Source organism: Podarcis bocagei (assembly GCF_964188305.1).
Source record: "Podarcis bocagei genome assembly, chromosome: 8".
NCBI classification, from domain to species: Eukaryota; Metazoa; Chordata; class Lepidosauria; order Squamata; family Lacertidae; genus Podarcis; species Podarcis bocagei.
This window is the reverse complement of record NC_138133.1, coordinates 78,611,103-78,630,119: the sequence shown is the minus strand read 5'-3', so window position 1 is coordinate 78,630,119 and position 19,017 is coordinate 78,611,103. Positions and strand designations below refer to the sequence as shown.

General features: G+C 44.6%; 1 protein-coding gene across 1 annotated transcript in view; it reads left to right on the top strand.

Moving 5' to 3' along the window:
* FAM91A1 (family with sequence similarity 91 member A1) overlaps positions 1-14,244 on the top strand; it is a 34,592-nt gene extending 20,348 nt beyond the window's left edge. Inside the window, exons 16-24 of the mRNA XM_081204498.1 lie at positions 2,421-2,569; positions 3,712-3,846; positions 5,046-5,159; positions 5,758-5,830; positions 6,502-6,651; positions 7,983-8,090; positions 8,209-8,332; positions 8,474-8,543; positions 9,745-14,244. Coding sequence (XP_081060624.1) covers positions 2,421-2,569; positions 3,712-3,846; positions 5,046-5,159; positions 5,758-5,830; positions 6,502-6,651; positions 7,983-8,090; positions 8,209-8,332; positions 8,474-8,543; positions 9,745-9,960 — 1,139 coding nt within the window. The 3' untranslated portion in view covers positions 9,961-14,244. The remainder of the gene's footprint in view (positions 1-2,420; positions 2,570-3,711; positions 3,847-5,045; positions 5,160-5,757; positions 5,831-6,501; positions 6,652-7,982; positions 8,091-8,208; positions 8,333-8,473; positions 8,544-9,744) is intronic.
* The last annotated feature ends 4,773 nt before the right edge of the window (positions 14,245-19,017 follow it).

The following is a 19,017-nucleotide window of genomic DNA, read 5'->3' as shown; positions in this document are numbered from 1 at the left end:
AAATGGCATTTCCGTGTGCTGCTCTGGTTCACCAGAAGCAGCTTAGTCATGCTGGCCACATGACTTGGAAGCTGTACGCCGGCTCCCTTGGCCAATAAAGCGAGATGAGCACTGCAACCCCAGAGTCGGCCACGACTGGACCTAATGTTCAGGGGTCCCTTTACCTTTTTAAGGAATGTAGTGCTGTAAATCCATATGTCCTATTCAAAATGGGATTTCTTGTGACCAGCATTTACCGTATTTTTCGCCCTATAGGACGCACTTTTTCCCCTCCAAAAATGAAGTGGAATTGTGTGTGCATCCTATGGGGCGAATGCAGGCTTTCGCTGAAGCCTGGAGAGCGAGAGGGGTCGGTGCACACCAACCCCTCTCGCTCTCCAGGCTTCAGGAAGCTATCCGCAAGCCTAGGGAGCCCGAGGGAGTTCCCGCAGGGCTCCCTAGGCTTGCACACTGCAGCCTGAAACCTGAAACCCGGGGAGCGCAGCGCTACATCCCGGGCTTCGGGCAGCTATCCGCAAGCCTTGGGAGCCCCGCGGGAGTTCCCACCGGGCTCCCTAGGCTTGCGGATAGCAGCCTGTTCTGGGGGCTGGGGTCGGGGGAAGCTCGGGCTTCTCCCGCGCCTGGGGGGGAAATAATTTTTTTTCTTTATCCCCCCCCCAAAAAACAACCAAGGTGCGCCCTATGGGCCGGTGCGCCCTATGGGGCGAAAAATACGGTATATGCTAGTTTGAGCCTGAGAAAAGAATAGTATAGAATAAAATTTCCTTCACCGAATATATAGGAGCTCGAACAGACCAAAGGCCAATTTAGTCCAGCATCCTGTTCTCTCTGCAGCCAGCCAGATGCCTATGGGAAGCCCAAAATCAGGCCATGAGCGAAGCAGTGCCCTTTCTCAGCTGCTGGTATTCAGAGGCACCCTACCTCCCATAGTGGAGGCGGAACATAGCGATTGTGGCTAGTAGCCACTGAAAGCCTAAAACTTCTTGAGTTTGGAGAACAGCCATTGCTAAGCAGTAGACCATCTGCTTTGCATGCAGAAGGTGCACAGCATTGTAGACAATGCTGGTCCAATGGCCTGATTTCCTGGTTCCTAATTTGGCTAATTCTGTTTTAAATCTGTCCAAGCTGGTGGCCATGCCTGCCTTTAATCTCCCTATAGAGCCAGTGTGGTGTAGTGGTTAAGAGCGGTGGACTCGTAATCTGGGGAACCGGGTTCGCGTCTCCGCTCCTCCACATTCAGCTGCTGGGTGACCTTGGGCTAGTCACACTTCTCTGAAGTCTCTCAGCCTCACTCACCTCACAGAGTGTTTGTTGTGGGGGAGGAAGGGAAAGGAGACTGTTAGCCACTTTGAGACTCCTTCGGGTAGTGATAAAGCGGGATATCAAATCCAAACTCTTCTTCTACTTCTTTTTCTTCTATGTTCAGCTTCACTGAGTGTGGTGCTGATAACACGAAGGTTGCAGGTTCAATCCCTGTATGGGACAGCTGCATTTTCCTGCATTTCAGGGGGTTGGACAATCCTCAGAACTCTATTGTTCTATGATTCTATGACCCCAGGTTCTAACTGTGTGTGTGTGTGTGTGTGTGTGTGTGTGTGTGTGTGTGAGAGAGAGAGAGAGAGAGAGAGAGAGTTTTCTCCCAGTTTCTCCACACAGTGAATAATTTTATGCACCTCTATCATTTCTACCTTTTTTTCTTTTTTCTTTTTTCTTTTTTTTAAAAAAACAAAATCCCCAAGTGTTATAACCTTTCCACATAGAGGAGCCGCTCCAGCCCCTTGATCATTCTTGGTTGCCCTTTCCTGAAATGTATCCATGGTTGGTATCCGAAGAACTGCCCAGTAAGTGAACAGGGGTTCAAGAAATTCAGATATAGAGAATCACATACCCATGGAGAGCCTTTATATTTATTGAACGGCAGTCTCCTTGGTCCCCCGTAGTCAGAACCCCTTCAGAGCAGAGGGGCAGTTCAAAAGCAGTTGTGGAAGGAGACCCTGCTATTCAAAGAAGGGCAAAGTAAATAAATAAAAAATCCCACTTGGTATGCATGAAATAACTCTTTGGTTTAACGGTTATTTCCTTTTGACATGTAACTTTCCTTGTGGCTGGTGATAAGCATCAAAGCTGATTTACCATGGGGTAGTGCCTTCCGTTTGCTTATGGACTCCAGTTTCCATCATTCCTGACCATGCTGGCTAGGAGTGATAGGAGTTGTAGTCTGACAACAATTGGAGGGCACCATCTTACCTACCCCTCCCTAGCTGATAGCATCTTTAAGTTGTTGTGTTGAGATTTTATCCAAGAAGAGAGAAGAGACCCGTCTAAATCTGTATTTTTCCTCCCCCCTTCCTGTACCCCTTTCAGTTGTACATGTTTGTGCTCTATCTGTATTCCAAGTGTCTTTGACATCGTTGATGTAGGTTTCCCTTTGGATTTGCTGCGCTGTGAAAGCTTGCTTGGCTTGGACCCTGCTACCTGCAGCAGAGTTTTGAACAAAAACTACACGCTGCTGGTCTCCATGGCGCCTCTCACCAACGAAATCCGACCCATCAGTAGCTGCACACCCCAGGTAAGAGAGGAAATCTCCCCAGAAATGAAATGGGAGGGTTACTTCCTGTGTGACGCTTTGCTTTTAGTATTTACGGAAGGCTTTTGGTCAGCAGTGTGCATGCACTCTTTATCTGTGCTTCTGCTTTTCTTCCAAAAAGTTGACTTTATTGCTTTTGCATGGCTTTATCCAACTAACCCTCCACAGCTGGAAGACAGCCCCTTCTGTTTGCAGAGGGGTCTGGGGTCTGGCAGAGTCTCTCTCCTCCCACTCCCCAGAGCACAGGGCTGGAACAGCATTTTATTTTATTTTTGCCGGACTCCCCTTCCCCTTGCACCACCATGCACTAACATTCCTTACTGCTTCAGAGAGTCCCCAAGCTCTGCATGGCAGATCTTTGAGCAGCAAAGGTGGTGCAAGGGGAAGAGGACATCAGAGGTTTCCTTCTACCCATTCAGACCACTGATCCATCTAACTCGGGACGCGGGTGGCACCGTGGGTTAAACCACAGAGCCTAGGACTTGCCGATCAGAAGGTCGGCGGTTCGAGTCCCCACAACGGGGTGAGCTCCCGTTGCTCGGTCCCTGCTCCTGCCAACCTAGCAGTTCGAAAGCACCTCGAAGTGCAAGTAGATAAATAGGTACCACTCCAGGCGGGAAGGTAAACGGCGTTTCTGTGCGCTGCTCTGGTTCGCCAGAAGCGACTTAGTCATGCTGGCCACATGACCTGAAAGCTCACCCCGTCGCGTGGATTCGAACCGCTGACCTTCTGATCGGCAAGTCCTAGGCTCTGTGGTTTAACCCACAGTGCCACCCACGTCCCCAGTGAGTCTGTAGGAAGTGCTTAAAAGGCTTTTCTAAAAAAGAAAAGATACTGCGAGCTTTACACCCAAACCGTGGCTCTGCCATACTGCAAGGGGTTTGGATGCAGCAGAGGTCTCCATCCAGTTCTGCCCAACGCTGCTGGTTTCTGCTGGCAGGGAAGCCCCACTGGTGAGGAGTCACCAACATGCCTTCCCAAATGCTTTTCTGCTTCTTAATATTAGTCAGGAGTGAAACTGCAGTTGCTGTTATAGAAGAAGCCCTGTTACTGCAAATCAAGTTTATAACAGCAACGTTCGTCTTATTCTTGCTTCAGTGGGTGCCTTTTTCATCTTTCCCTAGCATATTGGACCAGCTATTCCAGAAGTCAGTTCCGTATGGTTCAAGCTCTACATTTATCACATTACTGGACAAGGGCCTCCGTCCCTGTTGTTATCTAAAGGAACAAGACTCCGAAAACTTCCAGATATATTTCAGGTAAGCATTACGTATTTGGAGGGAATGAGAGTCTTCTGTAATGGTATTAATTCTGGAGTTGTCGCTCCTTTGGCCTTTGCATATAACACCTGAAGCTGCTGGTTTCAGCAAGGTAAACAAACAAACCCCTGTGTTGCAAAATATGAGCCAGCAATATCAAAAGCAACACAATGGTCAGAAACAATTACAATGTGAAAAACATTATAGGAATAATCACATGAGCACTGTTCCAGAGTATTTTTCATTCTCATGTATATTATATCTATTTGAAAAAAGATTGGTTAATGAAGAAATTACATATCTTTCTACTTTATGAGTGTTGAACTAATTGGCTGATGAAGAATTCAGAGTTCAGAGTTGGACATCAGAATTGGACATTTGCTGAGTATACAAAGCTTCACAGCTTGTTCTCCGCCGGGTAAAATCTGGCACCGTGATTCATTCAAGGACTTTCAGAGACTTCAGTTTGTTAGTTTTGATGTTTTCATTATTCCTATAAAGTTTTTCACATTGTAATTGTTTCTGGCCAGCGTGTTGCTTTTGATATTGCTGGTTTCAGCAAGGTAAGCTGTTTCACTGGAAATGTGGGCGATCTTAATTCTGGGTTATAGGCCTTTGGTCATGTTCAACTTTGGGTTCAGATCAGTGTTTTGTATAAATAGCTCTAGAGCAGGCATAGGCAAACTCAGCCCTCTAGATGTTTTGGGACTACAACTCCCATCATCCCTAGCTAACAGGACCAGTGGTCGGGGGTGGTGGGAGTTGTAGTCCCAAAACATCTGGAGGGCCGAGTTTGCCTATGCCTGCTCTAGAGAGCTGAGATGGCTCAGTCAGCAGAGCATGAGACTCCCAACAGCATCTAGGGGGCCACAGGTTCTGGTGTTAATAGGTAATACAGACACGTAGATAACAAATTGTCTCTAAATTAATTGAAAAGCATGTGTGCCAATAAATCAGTACAAATAGGATGATTGCATTACTTTTCAGATTTTTTAAACAATTCAACTTGCACAAATAAGATTTGGGATATTTCTTTTTTTCCTACCAGCAGAAAAACTAAACCCCTTAATTCAGGCTGAAAAGAGATCTTGAAAAGCAAAGCCAGATGGATGCAGACAGTGGAGGACTTTGCTCTTGCTGCAGCTCTATAGACCTTTCAGTCTTAATCTGACAGCTGTGTCTTCACTTCTACTCCCTAGGGCTATGACCGCTTACTAATAACATCTTGGGGGCATGACCCAGGAGTCGTCCCAACTTCCAATGTGCTCACCATGCTGAATGATGCTTTAACCCATTCTGCTGTTCTGATTCAGGTAAGGAACAACTTGTATAAATATGAAACTTCTGATATTTCTGCTGGACCAGAGAGTTGCGGAGGATGTGGCAGAAAAGGAGTGAGAATTAAAGCTAGTCTGCATAATATACAGATGTCCAATGGTGGCTGGAAGATGGCTAATTTAATGCAGTTTCTTATTTGAGGTGCTTGTAATTAACTCTTGGAATATGAGAACAGACTATATTGTGATGGCCTGTGGCTCAGATGATTTTTTTAGACCAGACTTAGCCAGCCTGGTATCTTCTCCCCTTCCCCTTCCCCTGACTCCCAATTCTTGATCGCATTTCTCAAGAAAAAGTATCCTATCTTGAAACCATACTGGGATTTTGTCCTTACTATTAAAGGAACCTTGATCTTACTAACTGAACTCTTATCAAGCGACAACAGAGAGTTTCCATTCTGTTAATTCTGCAGAATTTAGTATTAATGGAGATGGGGTGTGGATCATGGCACCTTAGGTTCTTGGTTCTCTGGCAGTAATTCCCCTCAATCAATGAGGGCTAGGCGCCTTTGAAGAGCTGGAGATTGTCACGTTGACATGGATTTTGTGCCTTAACTCTCACTTTGGTGTTTAGGGACATGGTATGCGTGGTATGGGGGAAACTGTCCATATGCCATTTCCATTTGATGAAACAGAACTGCAAGGAGGTAACTCATGTTTTCTTGTACTGGCATTCTCACCTCAGAGACAATTAGTGCGTGATTGAATCCTCAAAACCGCACCTTGCTGCTCACAGTAACAAGGTGATACTAAAGGGTAACAAGGAAAGGGGGAAATTGGCAAGTTTCTGTCCAGGATTTCAGGCATTTCCCATCGCCTGCTGGCTGGAGACGCTGGGGATTGAACCTGCGGAACACATGCACGCAAAGCATGTTTCTCTGCCACAAAGCTATAGTCCTCCACTTTGCTTTTGGCTTAGTGGGTATCAGACTTGTATGTTGCTGTGAGAATTTAATCACTATCTTTTGAATGATATTTTGGTTAGGAATAATGTAACTGATAATACACTTTCCCAGCCTGCCCCCCCCCCATAAAACATGATGCAGACATAAAAGCCACTGATCATTGTTGTCAATTAACAATGATTCCAAAAGCTTGCTTCCCCATTCCCACTGCCTTGCACTGTTCTGCATTGTCTTTCTTTGTGGGGAAGTAAAGGGAGGCGGGACTTGCTGTTTTGCTAGATTTCTTTGCCACTGCAATCTCTAATCTTTTTAAAACTGGTGGCTGCAGTGATGCAACCTTTTTTCTTCTTTTCTTTTCTTTTCGCTTAGTAAAATTGCCATTTGACGTGTTTTTCCCCTTTGTTTGTGTTTAGATTTTTCTCGTCTCAACATGGGTGTTCACAAAGCGTTGAGGATATTAAGGGAAAAGATGGATTTGCAGCACTTCTGCGGCTACGTAACCATGTTGAACCCTTTCAGCCACCACGTGCACAGAAAGCTGAGTGATGCTTCTGATGGAAAAGGTTGGTCGGCAGTATACCTTGGTTGTCAGACATGAGGCTTCCGGCATTTGGATCTATGCTGAGTTCCTTGTGTGCAGTGAATGAAAGGTGGTGGGAGGGAAGCAAGCCATACTGAGCATCCGCTAAGAAGCTTGGAGCTAAGGGGGTGGATTCCTGAATCCCACACCTTTTATTTCCCAAAAATTTTTATTCATTTTATAACACAACTAAACAACACAAACAGAAAAACAAACAATACAAGTCCCCCCCCATCTGATTTTCATTTTACCTCATCTTTAGCAGTTTACATATATCATAATTTTTAACCATTTTTTTTATCAAGCTTACTTTTACCATAAAAATCTTCACATGTTATCACTTACAAATAATACTATTTTAAAATACACTATCTTCTACTTCTAACCCTACAGTTTATATCCACTTCCAAAGCTATTCTAAGATTTAAATATTAACTTTTTTTTTCAAATATTCTTTAAACTTCTTCCAATCTTCTTCCACCGTCTCTTCTCTCTGGTCTCGGAGTCTCCCAGTCAGTTCCGCAAGTTCCATATAGTCCATCTTCTTCATCTGCCGTTCTTCGATTGTTGGTAGATCTTGTTTCTTCCAGTTCTTCGCTAGTAATATTCTTGCAGCTGTTGTGGCATACAGAAAAAAAGTAACATCCTTTTGGGGGATTTCACCCCCCACTATAGCAAGTAAAAAGGGTTCTGGTTTCTTAATAAATGTGTTTTTCAACACTTTTTTCAATTCGTTATAAATCCTTCCCCAGAAGTCTTTTACCTTGGGGCACGTCCACCACATGTGGTAAAAGGTTCCTCCTCCTTCTTCCTTACATTTCCATTATTTATTATCATGAGTATGATACGTTTTTGCTAACTTCACTGGTGTACATCATTGTACATCATTTTCATCAGATTTTCTCTTAATACATTACATGCTGTAAATTTAATTCCTTTTTTCCACAATATCTCCCAATCCACCATCATAATATTGTGAATCCCACACCCTCAAGGGTTATGCTAAAAGGAAGCATCCTGCGCATGGCCAGATACCAGATAATGCCAAGGATGTTCGTAATAGAGAAGCCATTGGGGATGTGAATGCACAGGGCATAACTGAGCAATACTGTCTGCTCGGATGTAAATGGGAACAAAGGAGACTTGAGGGACCCTCCAGAGCAGATTTTGAAGGCGCAGGTGGGAGGAGGGAAGGTGAATTCCTGGTGTGTGAGCTTGTGCAGCGCTGTTTTCCGTCCAGAGCTGCTGGATCATAACAGCTGTTGCTCATGAATATAGCTTAAATGGCTTGTGTGGGTTTTTTTTTGCTCTAAGGCGAGCCAGAGCTGGCACTTGGCTCGGATGTAAATGGGAGCACGGAATCATTTGAAATGGTCATTGAAGAGCCACCCATGGATTCGGCAGCTAAGCAAAGCCCCGAAGGTAATCCTTTTTAAAAAATAAAATAAAGGGTTTAATTTGTTACCGGGAAGATAGTGCTGGCTGGGGCAGATAAGCTGCAGTCCCAATTCCACATTGCCTCATCTCTGTATCTGTTCAGTTCCCACAACAGAGCAGGAGTGGGTCCCCCTGGAATTGTGCTTTGGAATTCCACTCTTCAGCTCCGAGTTAAACCGGAAAGTCTGCCGGAAAATCGCAAGCCACGGACTGTGTAGCAGAGAGAGGTGAGGACTTGCTGGGACCTAAACTGTTTGCCTGCAGATCTTTCAGCAGAGGTAGAAATGAAGCAGTTAAGTGTTCAACATGCACATGGATCCCATGGACTACTTGTTTGACATTGTATATGTTTTCTAATCTTTTGACAGCCTTCAAAAACTGTTACATTCCAGTAGAAAACTTTCTCTACAGGTCCTTAGCTTTGTTCATTCATTCCAGGTAAATATATATTGTTTTAAAATTGCATATGCATTAATATTTACATAGAAGTTCCTTTTTGACGTAAACGCATTGCAAACTTGCATTTCTCGATGTTCTTTTTAACTGATGTAATGCTAAAGGGTGCTTGCTGAATGAGACAAGGAAAAACATCTGTCTGGTTCTGTAGCTTTATTCTCCATACCTCCCTGGACAATGTTGTGGGTTTGTTTCATGACTTTGTACCTAGTTGCAAGTTTTCTCAACCTGAAGGCCACCAGGACCACTGGTGTTATCAAACCTCTTTTCTGACAGACTTGCATCCACATAGCGCCTCCTCTGCTACCTCTGTCTGTCCTGCCTGCTAGCCTGGTTTCTCTAAAGGGCCTTAATCTCTACTTGACATAGCAGTGGTGACATAGTAGTTGCAGGATCCTAGGCTTTAAGAAGCCCCTTCTGACACCAAAAGCTTCTGGGCATGTGCCAAGCGTCACAGCTCCACTACCTCCTATAAATTTGGCAAGGGGATAAGAGAATGGAGAAAGGAAAAAGGAAAGGATGGGAATTGTCCTGGGTCCTTTGGCCATTAAAGAGGAAGCTGTTTGGTTAATAAAAGAGAAGCCAACCGAGGCTTACTAGGTTTGTGAATACTAGCAAGACCCCTGCCTCTGCTCATCAAGAGTCAAAATTGCTAAAGGACCCCTGGCACTGGCACCTCCTGTTGTCAAGGACATCTGAAGGCATATAGGGAAATGTTTAATGTTTTATCATGTTTTTATATATGTTGTAAGCTGCCCAGAGTGGCTAGGGCATAGGTAGGCAAACTAAAGCCTGGGGGCCACATCCGGCCCAATCACCTTCTAAATCCGGCCCACGGATGGTCCAGGAATCAGTGTGTTTTCACATGAGTACAATGTGTCCTTTTATTTAAACTGCATCTCTGGGTTATTTGTGGGGCATAGGAGTTTGTTCATTTCCCCCCCCCCCCAAAAAAATATATAGTCTGGCCCCCCACAAGGTCTGAGGGACAGTGGACCGGCCCCCTGCTGAAAAAGTTTGCTGATCCCTGGGCTAGGGCAACCCAGTCACATGGGTGGGGAATAATAGGAATAATAATATGCAGTAGCCAGTCGAGAATTTGGGACTGTGAGTCACTTGTTTGGCAAAAACGAATGCCAACCGGTAATCCTACTGAAGCACGTTTCCCTTTTTCCCTCCTCAGGAAAGCATTTCAACTATGGAATTACTTTCAGAAGCCAGTTTCTCATCTTCCTCCTCTTCCACTTCAAGTTTACTTTCTCACCCATCCTCTGCCGACGCAGGCGTTCCCCTTCCAGCCAAGAACCTGATGTTCAAGGACGGTACATTGTCAGAGTGGAATGGGCGGTCTCCTTCCTCTGTCCTTATTGCAACTGTGCCACCCGAACACCTGAAATAGCTCGAGGGGTTCGCCCTGGCGTGGTTCACATTTTGCCTTTTCCTTCCGGGTAACCAACTGCATTCGACTTACAGTGCCAACCTCCCCGGAAGCGTAATGCTACCCACAGCATGACCTCTGCAACGATAGTGTTATTAAAGTGTGTAGTGCTGCACTTTTAACCTGGGGGAGACGCATCCTCTCTCGCCTACCTGTTCATTACTGCATGTCATGCTGCAACAAAAAGCTTCTTAGTTGTCAGCCTGCCTCTCTTTTTATCTCAAGACAATCGATCTTTCTTTTATAACTGAAAGCGCCCTTCGTAGGCTTTCTGATGTTTGAATTTCTATACTGTCACAGTAGATAATGGTAATTTTATACGTTTGTGGTGCAGACCTTAAACTTGCTTTTTTTTTTTTAATCGTATTAACACACAACTGTTAATGGCTTTTGGCATTAGAAAGGCACAAGTTGTATTAAAATAGTTTAACAAAAGTATCAGTGACTGATGGGAGAGAGGGGGGCGGCAGGGTTCTACCACTGACGTACTTAATAATTAGCTATTAACTACCTGATTAAGAAGGATAGTTAGGAGGTAGTCACATCAGTCTGCTGATGATGCTTTGTAAATGATTTTAATCTGAAGCTGAAAAACACCTACAGAAGCGTCATAGGAAAACTTAGAGAGATGGGACTAATATATTTTTTCGTCCTTGGTGGAACCTTGCAGTTTGATGGGATTACACCAGTGTTAAATGTGGTGCTGTCTGTACGTAGAAGTTCTTGTTGATAATACACTTTATTTTCTCCAGCTTCCTTTGTTGGCACAGTAAACCGGAAGGGTGAAGGCAGGAATTGAGAGCCTTTTGCTCTTGTGTCCTTTGGTCCAAAGCTATTTGAGAGAATCTCGACCTGTGATGGCTTTCATCCCATAACAAGCCAGATGTGTGAATCCACTGCCATGTCTGGAATTCGGTGTCTTGACTTGCCACTGCTGCCCCAAGGCTGAATCTGCACGTGGCGGTGACTTCCCATAAAGTTTTGAGCACGCCTTACAGGGGAATGTGTTTGTGTGAATAGGTTCTAAGCAGGCGGCGACACAGAATGGTTGATCTGCTATAGAGAACACTGGGTGAAACCCACGAAATATTTGCACTGCGTAGCATCTGATTCATGCTGCGGAAGCTGCGTTTCTTATAACCAGTGGGGTCTTCCCTCTGATGACTGACATGGTTACTGGAGAAAGGAATTGAATGCCCAGAATCATGCCAGGCTCACATTGCGCATCTCCTCTTCCACGTAGGAATCGACAAAAACTAACAGAGCTGTAACTGTAAGCAAGCCTGGTCTCTCACTGGAAGAAATTGGGCACAATCTACTGGGAAGTTTCCTACGCCCCATAACAGGCCCATCACAGGAAACGCTCTTTTGCAACTCTCACTTGCTCGTTTGGGCTTCTGCAGGAAAACTTTTCAGTGGATTGTGGCCATACCTGGGGGGTGGCAGGTGTTTCATCATGGAAATAATGTTAATTGGAGATTTCATTTCAATCCTTTCTAGATTTTATCAAGGTTCCCTTCCTCGGAAGGCAAGAGAAATGTATGCAGTGTTGTGTAACAGTTAGATTCGCGTAGTTTATACAAAAACTGTCCTGTGGTTCTTCTAGTTTCAGGGTCTTCTCAACAGCTGTGAAATGTTGAAAAGGGGGGGGGGGACAGCTGTGAAAAGTTAAGAATAAGAACCTTTGATATAAAAATCATTGCGGTCCAAAATGTTTGATATCAGGGCTTTGCAGGGGAAAGGTGGTTAGTTATTTGCTTTATTGGAATAGCAGTTCTGGGACTGTTGTTTTTTTAATGCACATCAGCAGGGATGTTTTGGGGACCAAGAACCCAGAAAGCAACTAAGTCACATTCATAAACAGATTGCAGTATTTAGCAGGCTCCTCTCCTTCTTCTTTTCCTTTTCTTAAAAAAATACGGAGCAATGGCAAAGAATTTATTGGGCATATTTTGAAACTGGGGGGGAAATGTAGAAAAATGACCTTGCATTCTTATGGTTGGAAATTGAATCTCCTCCTCCCCACCCCCACCAGCCATTTCCCCTTATTATTATTTTTACACAATATTTCTGGAAGTGAAGGTTTCCCTTTCATTTGAAAAGTGGGAATGAATAAGAATTTGCACAGACAGTAAGGTTTTTTAGCCATCTCTCACTTTTTTTCTGCCTTTCCTGAACCTGCAACAATGGGGGGTGGGAAATGGGACTCTGAGGCTGCATGCAACGCAGAGCATCGCTTGATGAAGTAATTCAATGTGCACATGAGTACCTCGTTGACTTATATATTTTTTTTAAAAAAAGTTTCAGCTCAGCCATCATACTGGAAATAGAGCAGTGGCTGTTTTTCTCGCCTTCTAACAGAAGGAAAGGTGGGTTTGGGATGGGTGATCTCTAGGGCTGTCAGATGACCGATCAAAACAGAACGACAGGAGCCTGACTTTCTCCTGCCTTGCATATGACAGCCGCTTGATATGCGGAATCAGCAGGCTGAAGACTTCCGCAGCAGAAGCATCTCTTTGCCTGCTAATGCTAGCATATCAAGCTACCATTGGAAGCCACAAGAGCAGAAATCAGTAAATCAGTTGGCAATCTTCAAAGCTGATCTGTTTCAAAGAAACGACATGTGTATTGCAGCTACAACATTCCAACCCCCCCATGGAAATGCAAGGAGGACAGAAATAAGTTTCTCTCCCACCCCTAGGAACTATCCTAAGAGGAACTGTTTTGTGTACCACCTCCCAGCTGTTAAATCTTCACATGATGCAAGAGATCCATTGGCTGGATCTACTAACACCTTTTTATTTTTTTTATTTTTTTTTAGCTTTTACTTTAAAGCAGCCACTGGGGCCTCCAAATATGGTGAGAGAGCAGTAGTTGGGTGGTTAACTCACCTATGCCATTTTCCAAGTCTGTTGCCCCCCAGCAAGCAAAAAAAAAAGTAGCCTCAGGGCCATTTTTAGATCAGTAGTTTGGAGCGTGCGAAGATTAAACACCTCTACCATGACTGCCACTGTTGTGATGAAAATTTGGGCAGTTCCAACCCCGCAGCTAGTTTTAAAAAGAGCAAAGCGCTAGGAGATCCAGGGATCCCCCACATCACATAGTGTTTAAACTTGGAATGAAAGTTCTAATTAGTGGAGCAAGGAGGCCTTAATGAAAACGATGCCGTAGCATAGCTTTGTAATGCTGATAGTGTTCTGTTTTGTGTAAACTATAATGTGGAATGGCATGCTGGGTCAAGGCTCATCTGGAAATCCCAAGCATTCTGGAGCCTTATCTCTACTGTTCTAAGAGATGAGCTGAAATCCCCCTAAGGGTCAACTTGAATAAACTTGCCTATTTTGTTCCCCAGCACCAAGGCATCATTTGACCCCTCTCCTCTTTTCCGTGCAACTATAACCTTCAAACCTCACCTAAAGCTAGTGGCGTGAGTGCCGCCATCTTGGATGCTGGCCTGGCTAGACGGCTTTAAGCCCCAAACTCAGTGGCAATGCCTTTGCTGCTGCTGCCATCACAGCCTGCATAAGAATCCTTAAAGGTGAATCTTAAATTGGGTATGCGGGTGGTTGTTAAAAAGTGTCCGTAATGGCTGTGTGCCATGGGTGGTTTGAGCGGGGTGGGGCAGTAAGGACATATCTGAATTACTTATAAGTACTGTGAACAAAGACGACAACTTTATGCAACCAAAAAAGATTATTTTTTAATCTGTTGAGTTTAATCCTTTAATTTTTTTCCCCTCCACCAGCTTTTTCCTTGTCAAAAATCAAGTTTGTGACGTTTTAGGCCTTAACATTTCATTATTCATCTATGTGTGCTTCATGACTAAGATGTATTTTGCTGCTTGAATCTGGGAATAAATGAGACATCCATAAATAGTATTTTTAACTGGACTTGCCTTGGGAGGCTTTTTCAAGGCAGTTTCACTGGGATTATCCCTTTTTTTCCTATGTATATATGTTAATCTTCTCCATTCCGTCCCCTCCCAACTTCCCAGCAGTTTGAATTCTTTATTTCCACAGTGCACTTATAATTCATTGTACTTCTTTTCCTCCAGTGTTTCTGATACTATTTTGAAGGTTTTAAAAGCGTGGGAGTCCGGCAGCCCTAAAAGCAACCCGGTTGCTTTGTTCCCAGTCCGACATAGTCGATAGTATACAGTGAACTGTACAAAAACCTGGTATTTGATTAAATTATTGGAATATGTAACATAAATGTTTACAAATAAAACTGTGTTGCTGGTCAGGACCTTTTCCAGAACGGCTTACTTGATCCTACAAATCGAGGGAGTGAGTTCATGTGTGCAGTTATGTTAACTTGGTTGCAGAAACTTGAATGTGTGAGCTGACTCCCATTTCTTGGAGTGGCGCGGTGTGATTTGCCAGTTCTGTACGCAGTTGATTCTATATGGTGCCCTTCCAAAGGTCCCCAGAGTGACTTACAAGAATGCAAAATTACAAGAAAAGGGAAAGCGTTAAAACACCACACTATAAAAGAGTGGTAGAATAACTTTTGGCACAGTTAAGACGCCAGGTAGCAAATATTGCTGAAAATAGCAAACAGAACTGTGTTATATTGGGAAAACTTGTTTTTGGGAATGTACATGTTAGGAGGTAAATGGCATATATAAAAATGGTGCATTAGGAGAAATGAACACTAAAATGTCAGTGTTCATTTTTGTGAGAACCTTTTCTCAAAACATTTGCAAAAATGATGCAAAAATGTGACCAACTTAAGGCTGGAAGAAAGATGAATCTGTCGGTTTCAGTTTCTCAATCTCAAGAGGCTTCGCCCTAAGCCACTCTTAATTAAATGGCTTCTCTCGCCAATCTCCAAAGCAGGGCAAAAACACTATAAAGGCAATTGTCACTCTTTCTCTAGCTGTTCAAATAGGGTTGGGGCAGGGGTCGTAAACAGAGAAAGAGGCCCAATGGAAACGTTCCAGTTTCTCACTGGCGCTGCCCCAATTCTACTCTGTTTCCACACACCTATTATATTAAAACTTCAAGAATTCCGATCATGGATCTCTTGCGTTTGCTGTAACCCTTTTGTCTTACAGAAGGCTGCTCTGAAGCATTCAGCTGATCATAAATGAGTCCTCTTAACTATTGGAATGATGCACAGGGCAAGCCAGCAGTTGCCTCTGGGCTGGTTTCAGGTCCACAGGCTGGTTTGTGGTGTTATATTTATTAGATTTGTATACTGCCCTTCATCTCAGGGCAGTTCACAACATAAAACGAAAGTATTCATAATAAAATTAAGAACAACAACAAACCAAAAATCCCTGCTCCCACAACACATTTAAAAGGGTATTGGATGTCGAATCAGCCCAAAGCCTGGTTGAAGAGGAATGTTTTTGCCTGGTGCCTAAATGTTTACAATGAAGGCACCAGGCGTACATCCCTGGGGAGTGCATTCCACAAGCAGGGAGCCACTGCAGAAAAGGCCCGTTCTCGGGTTGCCACCCTCCAGACTTCTCATGGAGGAGGCACATGAAGAAGGTCTCAGATTATGATTGCAGGAACTGGGTTGGTTCATACGGGGAGAGTTGGCCCTTGAGGTATTGCGGTTCTGAGCCCAAAGCCATTCACCAACACACAAGTAAATCCAGAAAGAAATTTTAGCTGCCTGTTTTTGTGTGTGTGCCTGAGCATCTGATGACAAAGATAGCCGGAGTCTCCCATTTCTTGGCTAAACTAGATACTCCTTTCATTTTACTAGCTCTAATGTGCAAGTGTTTTAGTCGTGCTTTTCATGGGAAACACATCTTTCTTTCTAAGCCTGCAACCCCAACTGGATTTCCAAAACAAATGTGTTAGTCTCTCATCAGAATTAGTGGTGATTAGTGATTTAGGCCTGAGAGCACAGTAAATCTGCCTCTTGGCCTTTACATCAGAGACTTTTACTGCTGTAGTATTTTCTTGGCTGGAGCTTCAGCCATTTCTGGAAAACGCATGGGTTCCCCCCCCATTTTTGGCAAGTTCTCACCACGTCAGTTAATCCTTTTTCACAGCATCAGAGCTTCTGACACGTAGCTTTTTCCATCAGAATTGGAAGTCTCTGTTTCTGTACAAAACAATAAATAAATCCAGAAAAGAGGAATGAATTCCTTTGACTTTTGGGGTGAGGGAAGGAGAATGGCTTTCACCACCTCAGAATTTAACAGACCTCGAACCCGTCACACAAAATACTGACAGGTTGGGGGGATCCTTACTTGTGCTCAGAGTGCACTAATTGGAATAAATGGCACAGGTGTGTTTCCGCTATCCTAGGGGCAGGCAACTAGCTGGCCAGAGTCCACATCTGCTTGGTTTCTTGTGCATGTTTGTTGCTTTCTGCAGAGCTGAGAGTAGAGGGCCCTTGGACTCCATCCCACCAGTATGAACAGCAAAGGACGCCCTGTTTGATCTCCTGTCACTCAGCTGCTCACTCTGATACGTAACAACCCAAGACATCATCCAGTGGGAGTAAGCAGCTGAAGTGTGCAATATCTAGGATGATTTCAATTCCATTTGTGTTTAAACCCTTAACTTTTCTAAACAATGAAGGAACCAAAACACAAGCGTCCTTTAAAATGCGCACGTCCCTGAGTTTTGCAGTGCAGTTCACCAGCCAAGTAGCGTGTTCAAAAATGCATTAAAGGTAAAGGGACCCCTGACATTTAAGTCCAGTCGCGAACGACTCTGGTGTTGTGGCGCTCATCTTGCTTTACAGACCAAGGGAGCTGGCGTTTTTCCGCAGACAGTTTTTCCAGGTCATGTGGCCAGCATGACTAAGCCGCTTCTGGCGCAAAGAAACACAGAAACCAGAGCAGCGCACAGAAACACTTTATCTTCCCGCTGGAGTGGTACCTATTTATCTACTTACACCTTTTTTTGGCATGCTTTCGAGCTGCTGGGTTGGCAGGAGCAGGGACCGAGCAAAGGGAGCTCACCCCGTCGCAGGGATTCGAACCGCCGACCACCTGATCGGCAAGCCCAGGAGGCTCAGTTGTTTAGACCACAGCGCCACCCGCGCTGAAGGCATATACCAGGTCAAATGTGCACAGAAAAGCAAATATTAGTGAAAATAGAAACATATTTTAGGGAAAGCATCTTGGCTAAAATACGTATATTAGGCAGAATTACATGCATACAAAATTGTGTACATTGGAATATTCATTGACAGCAGCCAGGAAGTGCACCCTTCAAGGGATTTCAGCTGAATAGGACGATATTATGATGAGTCGCATAATGGTTTTGAAGAACTGAAGACGGCATGAGGGATATATCATTAAGTAAAGGCAGGTAAAGGTAAAGGGACCCCTGACCATTAAGTCCAGTTGTGGCCGACTCTGGGGTTGCGGTGCTCATCTCACTCTATAGGCTGAGGGAGCTGGCATACAGCTTCCGGGTCATGTGGCCAGCATGACTAAGCCACTTCTGGCAAACCAGAGCAGTGCACGGAAACACAGTTTACCTTCCCGCCGGAGCGGTACCTATTTATCTACTTCCACCTTTTTTTGACGTGCTTTCGAACTGCTAGGTTGGCATGATCAGGGACCGAGGAACAGGAGCTCACCCCGTCACGGGAATTTGAACCGCCAACCTTCTGATCGGCAAGCCCCAGGCTCTGTGATTTAACCCACAGCGCCACCCTAAAACTGCTGCTTCCAGAAGAATTCTGGATACCTTTTCCCCTTTTTGTTCTGAGTCATAAAAGATGGAGAGATGGTGGGGGGGGGCAGGTGATTCTAGGTCTTATTGCCATCAGGCTTCTTTCACTGAAGTTGTTAGATATTTTTACTTTACCTATTGGCCAGATTTATGCTTGCTTACAGCTTGCTTCAGCAATCTTTTAAAAGGGTGGGGGGAACTGCTGGAAACTAGCACCCCCGATCACTCTCCTGAGCCCAGCAGGAAACTGGGTCGGTCAGTTCCTCTCCCACGGGGGGAGCGAGCGATTCTGCTGACCGCTGAGTTCAGGCACACCAGAAGGCTCCCTGTGCCCAAGCTCAGCAGGGTCACTCTCCCTTTGCACTGATCAGTGTGAAGGAGCTGCACAAAGTGGACTTAGCCAAGCACTGCCCTTACCTGTATGACATCAGGTGCAGAGCAGGTGAGTATAGCTTGCTCAAAATGACCTCACCGGCCAAATGAGGAAGACTGGTGGGCCAAGATTGGCCTATTACTAGAAGTTGCCCTTATTTTAGGCCACCTATCCTTCCATTCACCTCTCTTTGAAAAGCCATTATCTGCCACGTCAAGACAAGATTATGCAGGTAATATGCAAACAGAGCTGCCTAGCTGTGGGCAAATAATTTCCCTAAACCTTGCTGTACACAGACAGTGAAGGGTGATCCTAAACACAATTGAACAATATGTACTGTAATTGTGTTTGTGCATCAGTGTAGAGTATAAGGACAAAGAAATGTTCTGGTAAGAACTTAGCAAAGCCAAGGGCATATGCGTGTAATTTATTTTTTAAAATGATAATTAGAGATTTCTTTGCACTCCAAAATATCCCATCCCAGAGCCCTTACCCTGTGAGTGCTTCTTCACTCGTGTTTCACGTTAGCCTTGAAAATTCAGCGTAACACAAACTCTCCCCATATACTTGGTCAATTAATAACCGACAGCAATGCTCCCTGTAGTCTAGTGCAGGCTTCCACAGGTACGCTCTGTTTGCTTTTTCGATAACACCAATTAGCCTCACCTATGAATACAACCTGGAAAACATTTGCTTGAGGATTGTGTGACAAATTCCAATATTAACATGGGGGGGGTGGCAGACAGCCGCGGTGGGGGCACCTTACTGTTTTACCTCAGACAGGTCACTCTTGTTAAGAGGCATACTGCCTCCAACGGTGAAGGTAAAACTTAAAGCCATCATGGCCTGTAGCCATTGACAACCTTGTCCATGAGTTTCTGCCTAATTCCCTTCTAAAGCCATCCAGGTTTGTGGCCATTGCTGCATCTTGTGGGACCCGATTCCACAGTTTAATTGTGTGTTGGGTGGCTTCCTTTTGTCTGTCCGTTCAGC